General features: G+C 43.0%; 1 protein-coding gene across 1 annotated transcript in view; it reads right to left on the reverse strand.

The window, feature by feature from the left end:
* The window catches only part of JMY (junction mediating and regulatory protein, p53 cofactor), a 138876-nt gene extending 132343 nt beyond the window's left edge, over positions 1 to 6533 (reverse strand). Inside the window, exon 1 of the mRNA XM_006875187.1 lies at positions 5505 to 6533. Coding sequence (XP_006875249.1) covers positions 5505 to 6533 — 1029 coding nt within the window. The remainder of the gene's footprint in view (positions 1 to 5504) is intronic.
* Positions 6534 to 11799: the final 5266 nt, after the last annotated feature.

Consider the following 11799-nt stretch of genomic DNA (forward strand, 5'->3'; position numbering starts at 1 on the left):
TTAATCTTCAACACTTTAAAAAGGTTTTGTGCAGCAGATTTGCCTAATGCAATACATCGTTTAATTTCTTGACTGCTGCTTCCATGAGTGTTGATAGTTGATCCAAGAAGAATGAAGTCCTTGACAACTTCAATTTTTTCTCCGTGTCTTACCCCAAATGGCGGGCTATAAATGCACGAAGTGACTGACTTACAAGTTTTCAAGACAGTTTAGTTTCAAGGTATGTAGGGGAAGGTAGAATCCCCACTGAATAGTTTTTATCTTGTCTAGATGGGGCTGGTGAAAGGAGATGGGGATAAGATTCTTATGATTCAATAGTTAGTAACTGCTATCATGACTAACTGCAAATGTCACAACTTAAAAGTAGAAGTTTTGTAATAAAAAGAGGGAAATAGTTAATCTTACATTCCAGGAACAGAGGGCCCTAGGGCCATCACCAGAGAAGAGTATGAGCGCAATGTGGGACCCTATTCAGAGAAATAGCAACACCAGAGATGGAAGCAGAGATGAGGACATGGAGAGACTCATGGAAAGAGAGAGACTGTATGTTGGCGGACAGGAAGCAGACTTGCAGAATGTGTACTTTGGTTGTTCAAATTATTATATATTCCTGAGTGGTTTTGTGTATATCCAAAAAAATAACACACAAAAAAAATAAACACAGAGAGAACAGGAGCAAATACTGTTGAATGATGATCCATGGAGGGGATTGTATTCATTGCAATGAAACAAAATATGATAGGATGAGTATGAAACTCATGTTCTTCCACGTAAATTATCACTCAATTCACAATGGTGGTAGTGGTGACATGCTGTCAGTTCTGACTCCTAGAGACCCTGCACAGGGTTTCCGAGGCTGTAAATCTTTATGGGAGCAGAAAGCCTCATCTTTCTCCTGTGGAACAGCTGGTAGTTTCGAACTGCTGACCTTAAAGTTCACAGCCCGATTCGTAAGCACTAGGCTACCAGAGCTCCTTCAATTCACAATAAAAGCTTAAAAAACAACAACCAGAGGAAATAGAAGCAAATACTGTTAAATAATGATAAAGAGGGGAATTGCAATCATTGCAATGAAACAAATTCAATTTACAATAAATGCTTAAAAAAAAGAAGCAGCTAATGAAAACAAACAAACAAAAAGATATGGAGTCAAGGTGTGGCACTCTGGGTTAATGTCCTGAACTTCAGGGTCGGTATGAACCACAAGGTCAGTGGCTCAAACTCACCAGTGGATGCTAGGAAACCATATACAGGGTTGCTATGAGTGGAAACCAACTAGATAGCACTTCATAACAACTACACACATCAAAAGGTGGAAGTGCAGTGGCTCCATAGGATAAGCACTGGACTGGGAACCACAAGGTTAGCAGTTCAATCCTACCAATCATTCCATGGGAGAAAAATGAGGCAGATAATGAGTTTTACATCCAACAAATCACACACTTTGTTTACATCTCAAGGATTGCAATCCTCCCCATTTAACAATGATCCCACTTCTTCCCTGTGATTCCTATTTCCATTCCACCCTCCTTCCCTATCCCTTTGAACCTTATCCCCAGGGTGAATGCTGCCCTTTTGATTTTGAATGGTTGACCATTATGTGGTGAGCCTCCTTCACTATTGTTTTCTTCCCTATAGACATAACCATTACAGAATTGTAAATTGGGCCAAGAGGGTGAGTTCCAGGTCTGAAGAACGGCCTAGGGCCATAGTCTCCAGTTCTTCCAGTCTCTTTCTGACCAGTAGGCCCAATCATTTTTACAATTTTTGAGTTTTGTTCCACACTGACTCCCACTATATCCTGGATCTTCTAATGTGATCACCTTCAAAGCAGTTGGCAGTGGTAGCCTGGTACCATCTAGTTCTTCCAGTCTCAGTGGTAGAGACTGATATTCACATGTTCCATTAGTACATACACCGGACTCTTCAATTCTCATCACTCTTTCTTTTATACATGGAAAGACCAACAGTTGCTATTCATGAGCTTTTCAGACAATCTTGTGCATCTAAAAATAGTTTCTCATAAATACTGACAAATTGTTAACTCCTCACAAGCTATCATTTCTAGTCAGCTGACCAAATTTTTCAATAATTAATAGGTTTTAGCTGAAAACCTAAGGTTTAATTCTTCAATATTTCACCAAATAGATGAACATACTTAGTATGATCCCCTATTAAATTATAAGGGTGTCCTAATAAATAGTTAAGTTTCAATGCCCTCTGCTTTGCTATTGTTGTTAAGTGCCATCAAGTTGGTTCCAATGCAGTGATGCTGTATAGGGTTTCTGAGGCTTTAAATTGCCATGGGAGCAGAAAGCCTCATCTTTCTCCCAAGGAGTGACTGGTGGGCTCAAACGAAGGACATTCGCAGTCCAGCACTCATCATATGAAGCCAATGCACTCCTATCTCGGCTTATAATATAGATAATTTAGAATTTAAGGTCCTTAAGTTTTATCAATCTCTTAAAGATATTCCCTCTTGCTGAGTTTGATAAAAGTTAAGGACCTTTCTTCAAAATGCACATGTATCCACACATAATAAAACTCTGCATGCTACTTAAGGTACTCCATGAAAGTCCACCCACAGCCCCCACCTCAACTTAATAGGGAATTCACCAACCCTAGGTAAAGACTACTGTTTAGTAAGTTACATGAGATATTTACTCCTAGTTTTTAAAGTAGCAAGATTCCTTGAAGAATCTAAATTTACCAATTTATAAAAATTGTATTTACCCACAACCTTGCATTAAAAGGACACTTTAAATTCTTTCAATACTTAAAATTTCTGGTGTCCATTAACCACTAATAAGAGTGTTCACAAGATGTGTGGCCCTGAACTAGGGGTGGTAGAGAAAATTCCAAGACACTGTCAAGGTCAGTGACCTTGAGAAGTTTATAATCTAGTTGTACAGTCTGTTCTAGTTAAAAAGAAAAAAAAAAGGAAAAGAAAAAAACCTCCTTTCAACAATTTGCTGACCATTTTGAACAAAAACAGGTGTTTATAATCTTAAAGAAGAATGGAAAAAGGAGTATTTTAGGGAAAAGGATCAAAAAATAAACTCACAGAAATCAGAGGAAAAACATGCACAAATCACTAAATTTTCAAAGTAACACACACCTAAGAATGTGTTTGATTTTCCAGCTATATTTACCTTAAAGACCTATGGCCAATTCCAGAAGCTAAGCCAACTTGACAACTGGAAACAAAAGACAATTGGTGGAATTAAGAGAAATGACTAAACTTAATAGAAGTGATCATATAAAGATGATACAACCTTTATAAAGATTTTTTTATTAAAATAGTATTGAAAAAAGGACTAAAATCGTGAAAAATTTAAACATCTGGGAAACAAATGCGTGGCTTTGTACCACACTACTACTACTACTACTGTGGGTTAATGTACTGGACTGCAAGGTGGGTTTGGACCACAAGGTTGGTGGTTCAAGCTCACCAGCCACTTCTCCGAAACCCTATACAGGTTTGCTGAGTCAGAACCAACTCCTTGACTTAACAACATACTACAAACACTCCCATTTCATGCCATGGCAGACATCACTAATCAATAATACTACCTCACTCCCCACCCCCCCTCACCCCCACTTCCTCACTAAGCTTCAGAAACTCTCAACCCTCCAGTGGCAATCAGGATGACATTAGCATTGAACCTACTTATTGTCTTCAACAATCATTTTTCAAATGCTTTTCAGCTAAAAGAAGTTCCAGACATATACATCTTATATTTTAATTGTTTCTCAAAATACTCTTTAAACGTTTAAATGTTTCCCATATTGCTATATTAAAAAGTATAAATTTTCCCCATAACCAAATATTATCAATATAACTTTTACCCAGAAAAGATATTTTTCTTAAAGAATGTAACCTTCTATTAACAAGTTCAAGAAAATCATAATTAACTATATTTTTTAGCATCCTTCATTTTTTTGACTCAATTTGCTTTTAAAGATTAATTGAACATACTCAATTTTCTATCTATAAAGTTATAATCAAACAGGCCTATATCATTTAAGGATGAAAATATGAATAGAAACTGAGAAAAAAAATACACATTTGTAAGAAATTTGTAGAGAAAAGAGGATTTTATATTTGCATTTTGAAATAAATACAGGTCACTATTAATAAAAGACCTCTTTAGTCTTTTTAGATGAAGATTATCAAAGATTTCTCTTTTCCATCCTTCCAAAAGAATTTGAGAGAGACCACAGATTCCAGAAGTGAGATTAGAAGAGAAATAAAAACAGATCCCTGAAACTCCAGGATCCTGTTTTGGTGGCTGACCTTTAGTAAAATAACAAGAGTGGAAATCTGGATTCAGAAAGTTGTAAGAAAGCACTGTGGAACATGTTAAGAATTATTTCCTAAACACTCAAGAAACTTCAGCTATATTCTACAAAGAAACGAGCTTCCTCACCTAGTAGCCGGACTCAGGTATTATTGCTACACAAGCAAAGTTAATAAATGACTATAAAACCTCAAGAATAATAAATAACATTAGAAGGGCCATTCCCACCCCAACTCCAAATTCAATTTGTGCTAATACTAAAACAATAAATTGCTTTGAGAAAGTACCTATGAGTGCCCATTAGGAGAAAGTTAAGTGTATTTAAAAATATATTTTTTATAAAGTTTCTTCAGCAGAAGTTTAAGCAGGCACTGTCTCAACTCCAGCGTATCTTAAAACATTGTGGGGCTCTATCTGAATACGCACTCACACCTTTTCCCCATTATTTCCTGTTATTTTAAATGAGGCTTCAATAAGCAAATTGTTTAAAGCTTTTGCATTCTCTTAACTCCTAGTTAAAGTATTATACACATTCTTCCCAGGACGTTTTTTCTCTCCAAAACAAGAGTGAAACCTGAGCCATCTGGTAAAGATTTCAGATAGTCGCTGAATATGTATAAAACCTTTAAAAACTGTCTTTTGGTGTGTTCTCATTGAAATAAAACACTTTCTTTGAAGGGAAATGAATTTTAAATTTGCCTGAATTGTCAGACTACATATGGAGAATAAACAATAGATCAACTTTGCTTCATAAGGCAAACTTGACCAACGTTGAGTAACTAAACTTGACACTCAGAAAGCAGCTTTGATAATCTGGGCAGTTATTGCTGGAAAGAGCCTCAGGGCCAAAGAATGATGCCTCTTTATTTACTTGTATCTTACTTCTTTGGGCTTTAACCAGATTACAAGCAATAAACAGAGAGAGTTTACTATATAGAATATATTCGACAAATGGGGGTGTCCGTGGGGGGGGGGGGGAAGGGAGCGATCTAGACATTAACCAAGGTCCTTCAGACAGCCAATTAAGGAAAACTGAGGCTTTACAACCACCACTGAAAGGCATGAAGTGGAGGCAGGTCCCGGCTCCTCTTCTTCCCTTTCCCTTGTTCAGAAGACCCAAGCAACCCAGATGCTCACATCCCATATCTGGCCTTCGGTTTCGAATAATCAAAAGCCGCGCCGGCGCCGGGGTTGGGTTCTTACCTCCTGGATGCGCTTCCGGGCCCGCTGGAGCACTTCTTCGTAGCCCTTCTGTCGCAGCTCGCTGAGGCTCTCATAATACTCCTCGGGGTCGTCGGTCTCCGTGAAGAGGACCTGGGAGAGGATCTTCCAGCCGCAGGTGTCCAAGCCGTGGCCCAGGTAGACCTGGAGCTGGTAACACAGAGTGTCTCTCTCTTGCTCGGTCATCTTGGGGGAGCTCCCAAACAACACGGTCCACATGCCCGAAGGCTCCTCCGGGAATACGGGCAGGCAGGGCTCCAACTGCGAGTTGACGGAGCAGAGTTGCTGGTGCACAGCACGCAGATCCTGGAAGGAGAAGAGGCCGGCCCAGCTGCAGTCCTCGGCCAGGGACTCCAGCTCGGCGGCGGGCGGCTGCGGCTCGGCGTCCGAAAGTGCCATGGGCGCCGTGGCCCCCTCATCCTCTTTAACCAGCTCCAGCACCTCGATCTCCTCCGAGACCACTCCGGAGGCGCTCACCACCCGCACCGAGGACACCGGCAGCTCTCCGGGCGCCGCAGGGGCGGGCCCCGCCACATCGCGGGCTTCGGATCCTCTCCGGACCGGGCTGGACTTGACCCTCGCGGGGCTCCTGAGCGGACTCTCAGTCCCTTTGCTGCCTGGGGTCCGCAGCAGCGGGTCCACTCGAAGGCTGCGCGCGCCCCTCGGAGAGCCGCCCTCTGCCCAGGCTGGGCTCCTTCGGGGTCCCGGGCTTCGGCCCGGAGTCGTCGAGGCGGTGGCCTCGGGTCGGCCCTTGCCCGCCAGGCTCCCCGGCCCGCGGAGCCCATCGGAGGCGGCACCCCCGGTCTCGGGGCCCCCTCGCGCCCCGGCCTGGTCCCGGGAACCACTCCTCTGCCGCTGGGCCGTCCGGTTGTGGCAGGTTATGGCAAACTTGCCCTCAATCTCATTCCAGGCCACAATGAAGACAAACTTGTGCTTTTCGCGCTCGTCGAACACATGGGGCCGCACTGCTACCCAGTCGGATTCCAGCGTCTCCTCGAGCGCGAACGACATGGTGGCTCCGGCGCTGGGTCTGGGGGGGAGGAGAGGCCGCCGGCCCCACCGCCCGAGGACTCACCGGCTGGCTGCAACGCGCCCCCTGCTCACCCTCGCCGGGCGCTTTCAGCCATCTTAGCGCGCCGGCTGGCTATCCCTGCTCGCTGCTCGTCTCTCCGCACTCTGTCCCGCCGCTCTCCTTTGTGGCACGACTCGCGGGAAAGACAATACGCGTCGCCAGAGCAGGTAGTTCACATGGTCACGTGCGGCCGGATCTGTTTACACGCCCGCGTTGCGGTAGCGCCTTGCGCTCGCCCCGGCCGCCCCCCGCGCGGCTGCGCCCGGAGCTCCTAGCCAGGCCGCGGGGCTGCGTCTGCGGCGCGCTGGAGGGGAGGCGTGGGTCCCGCGGGGCCAGACAAGCCGGCCAGCAGTCGGGACCGGCGGGGTTCGCTTCTTAGCCGCTCTCCGGGGCCAGTCCCCCCGCCCCCTCCTCCTCCTCTTCCCGAACGCCCAGCGCCAGTCCAACCCACAGACTCGTCTCCTAAACTCTGCGCCTCAGCATCGCCACAATGTTGCCATTCGGCTGCTGACGTCGGCGGTTCCACGAGGGACGTAAACACGGACACGTGCCGCACGCTGGTGACGCGACGGCGGCGGCGCGCGCACCACTCAGCACCGCCCCTAGGCGTCCCCAGCCGGCTCCCGCGAGCGACCGCGCTCCTGAATCTCCGCTTCTGCGCAGGTTTCTCGCTGGAGCCGGCGACTAGAGGCCTGCAGTCACGGAGAGTGGTGAGTCGCAGGTGTGCCCTGCAGGACAGGTGGCCTCCGAACCCCCAGGAAAGAGGAACGAAAGTTGAGGAACTGAGACTTTTCAAACTCCAGGAATTCAAACGGACCTTAATATGTTAATTTGCCTCCATTCGCGCTGAAGGAGTCAGGATGGATAACTCGCGTGTTCTGAAAAGAAGTGCCCTGTAGCATTATGGGAACTATGCCCTACCTGTATTGGAATCACCCAGACTATTGAATTCTCCTTTAGCAACACAGTTTAACATAGGAACGGAAGATGGCTGAAGACAACCCAGTAGTGTTTCCAAACAAAATGAAATGAGAATTCAGTCATGTCTTAATGTTTACATTTCAGTGCATCAGTATTCTATTCCCTCAGGTTTCATCACTGTGTACTGTTCTGTGAACTTTATTTTGAGGTCACTGGGGCTTGAGCCCCTTTGAAGTTTTATTCAATCACTAGAGTTCCCAGAATGCTCCCTGTCCCCCACTCCCCCCACCACCATGAAACAATCCATATAAATCTGAGGAACTCTACCATTCATACTAAACTGAAACACACTCTTAAAATTGCCTAGTGCATTTTACAATCCAGTGTATACTATTGGCATTCTGATAAGTCTTCATATTGCAGGTATTTTGTATGCAAAGTAAAGTACAATGGGAATTATGTGTTCTTACTTTCACTTTTATCCACAGTTGTAAAATATGTGCAGAATTGTTTGGATTAAACTTGTATTTTCAACTACACATTGTCGTGTTTTCAGATACATGAATAAATAACCAAATGTTTTAGCCCTGTCACTCACTCAACTTTGACAAAAAAATAAAGGTGGGGTGGAAGAAGATGTTTCTTTTGGGGCAGGTTGAATAAAAAGGACTTTGGTTTTTTAATCTCTTAAAATTATTTGTATGAAACCACAGACTTTCAAAGTTTATGACTATGAACTTGTGTTGCCTAACAAATGCAAATCAAAGATAGACCTTTTGAAAGATACAAAGAGACACAACCCTTTGCAAATCTTTATTACCACCTAAGCAAATAATGTTGTCAAATGCCACCAAGTTGGTTCTGACTCATAGCCACCCTGTATAGGGTTTCCAAGGAGTGGCTGGTGAATTTGAACCGCCAACCTTGCAGTTCAAACCGGTCTTGTGGTCGAGTGCTTATCCAACAGCGCCACACCAGGATTCAATGAACACATTATTAAAAATTCCCTTTTTCCCTCTTCTGTTAACAAAGTTACTGGTAAAAATTTTTCTGATAATATATTGACAATCACTAGAATTCTTGCATACATTATAGCTAGTTGCCATAGAGTACATTTTTTAAAAAACAAACTTTTTATTGGAATTAGGGGTAGCATGGTGGCTCCTTACGATAAGCACTGGTCTGTGGTTCAGGTCCGCCAGTCATTTGCTCCATGGGAGAAAGATGAGGAGTTTTACTCTCACAAATATTTACAGCCTGGAAAACCCTGGTAGTGTTGCTATGAGTCAGAACTGATTTGATGGTACTTAACAACAATTGTGAATTGAGTGAAGGTCTACAGAGCAGTTCATCAGTTTTACATTCAACAAATGCTACACTTCGTTTCACCTCAATGTTTACAATTGCTTTGATGTAACATCACTTATCCCGTATCTTCCCTGTGTTTCTTGCTTCCCTTCTTCCTTATTTCTCATCCCTTCTGAATTTTGTCCTGGTGTAAATGCTGCTCTTTTGATTTCAAATAGTTCACCGTTCTATGATGTACTACCTCACTAGAGTTGTTCCCTGTATTACTTGGATGAAAATTGAGCCAATGGGGTGAGTTCCGTTTCAGACCTGAAGACTGACCAAGGGTCATGGTGTCAGGGTTCCACTAGTGGCTATCTGACCAGTAAGCCTGATCTTTTTATTATTTTGAATTTTGTTCCACATAGAGTGGATTTTGACTCAGTGACCCCATGTCCAAGTAGAACTGTGCCCCATTGGGTTTCGATTGCTGGTTTTTCAGAAATACATCACCAGATGCCTCTAACTGACTTAAATCTCCAACTCTTTTGTTAGTAGTCAAGGGCATTATCAAATTGTATTACACAGGGACTGCCACATACATCATTGTTATTGTTGTTGTGAAGTGCCTTTGAGTTGATTCTGACTCATAGGGACCCTATGTAGGATTTCCGAAGAGCGACTGACTAGTCAATAGGTATAAATACTGAGAATAGGTGCTAAAATAATATGGAAATATTTTTATTTACATATATGCTAAATTTAAGTGGGACCTGGTGGCACAGTAGTTAAAGTGCTCTGCTGTAGGTTGACGGTATGAACCCATTAGCTGCTCTGTGGGAAAAAGATGTGGCAGTCTGTGGGAAAAAGATGGGGCAGTCTGTTTTTGTAAGGATTTACAGCCTTGGAAATCCTATCAGGCAGTTCTCCTCTGTCCTATAATGTTGCTGTGAGTCAGAACCAAAACAATGGCAGTAGGTTTGGTTTTGGATTTTAAATTTGCATTTTTTCTCATCACATAATGCTGGAAAAAATTAGTTTGTGCTCATAAGGTTATTAAACATTTTTTCCTAATACTATGATATGGTAAAGTGAATTTACTTGATAAGGCTTTTCCATTCAATGTCTTCTTAATTCCCACTACGTGATTGGGTAGGACCATACAAATAAGGTATACAGGACTCTAATGCTGGGATTGGTTAGTTTTGCCATCCAGCTAGATTTAAAAGGAACCATCTCAGAAGAAGGAGTGGATGATTCAGGACCACCAAGAAGGAAGAACATGAGTGGAATGTGAGACCCCCACCTTGAAAAGCAGAGGTGGTAGCATGGAGAGACAGAGCAGCTGTGGACTCTAGGCCCATGAACTGAGTAAAACCAGATTCCGAAAATCAGGAGACTAGTTTGCAGGATGTGTCCTTTGGGCATCACAGACTGGTTGAAAGAGCTTTGTAACATTTGCCTGAGCAGGGCAGAGGCCAAGAGGCCACAGGGCATAGAAGCCCAAGACAAGAGTGAGGTGTGTCTGCAGTACGGCCCAGAAGATGTGTTCCTGATTGGAAAACTGCTAAGTTGGTTTTGATCCTGAATGTAACCTGTTCACTTCCCTAATAAACCCCATAACCTTGAGTATTATTATGAGTTCTGTGTGATGATGCAATGGATTATCAAACCCAGGATGTGAAGCAGAGAGTGCTGTGGGGAGGGATGGTTGGTGTCGGGATAGGGTAAAGAAGGTTATAGGGTGGCAGCATGTCTGACCTCCACTTCATAGGAATTGACCTTGGGCTGATTTTGAGTTTGATTCTCTTTCCCTTTTGTGAAGTCAGGGGAAGTCAGACATGGTCTGCACTTGGTTTTTGCATCTGGTCATTGGGGTTTCTTAAAAGGGAGATGTTTCAGTGTTCCTCATTTCCTCTATCTTAGTCATTGTTAACCTAACATTTAAAAGACACAAACCAAATGTCCATGTTAAGTTACTGCAATTCTTTTTTAGGTCTCTATCAGGTTGTCAAGCAATAATTCACTCTTTAAAGGGTAACTCAAAAAATATTGCTACAAAATTATAGAAGCCTTTACTAAACAAAAATATCAAAAGGATAAGTTCTTGTTTCTTGACATATCCTCCATCCAGGTCTGTATATTTCTAAAGGTGGTGCTTCCATTTCTCTAACCCTTCCTTGAAGAATTTTGTACTCGATGATTCACACCATGTCAAAACAGAAGATTTGGCATCTTCGAGGGACTCAAATCATGTTCCTTTTCAATGTTCCTTGAATTTTTGGAGCAAAAGGAACTTTGAAGGGGCAAGATCAGGGCTGTAGGGTGGATGTGGGGACGGTTTCCCAACAAAACTCTCCTAGGACAGCCTTTCCTCCCTAAAAGAATGAGCAGGTATGTCGTGGTGTTAGAAAAAATTTTCTCATTGCAACTTTCCTGGCCTTATTTTTACCAATACAGTTTTCAATTTTCTTAAAGCATCTTCTTAATAAGCTTCTGTGATTATCCTGTGTCTGTAGAGATAGCCTATCACATGACCCCTTTGGAGTTCCCAGAAACAGCCTTCATAATCTTCCGAGCTGACTTCTCTGCTTTGAATTGGCCCAGTAGATCCCCTCCGAAGGCACTGTTTTGATTAGACTAGACAAGTGTATTTCTGAGACAAACTTGTCTGCAGCTATCCACTGGTCACAGAGATGTTTAAATATGCTTTGTTTGGAATAAACCTGTGCATGTATAAACTGGAAATATCTTTTGACTTACCCTCATATTTTCTTCCCTGGGTATAAGTAAGGCTGTAGAAAAGCCACCTGCACCATGCCAGCCTTGAAAGTGCTCAGAAACTATTACCTCTATCTCTCTGAAATTCTTAAAACTATTGAGTCCTGTTATATAATTTGGGAGATACTTTGACTCATTAGGCCTTTTATTAAAAACAGTGATTTTCAAATGACTTAGCATTTTCATGCACATGTTCATTTTATCCTCACAATAATC

Source organism: Chrysochloris asiatica, unplaced genomic scaffold (genome assembly GCF_000296735.1).
Source record: "Chrysochloris asiatica unplaced genomic scaffold, ChrAsi1.0 scaffold00313, whole genome shotgun sequence".
Lineage (NCBI taxonomy): Eukaryota > Metazoa > Chordata > Mammalia > Afrosoricida > Chrysochloridae > Chrysochloris > Chrysochloris asiatica.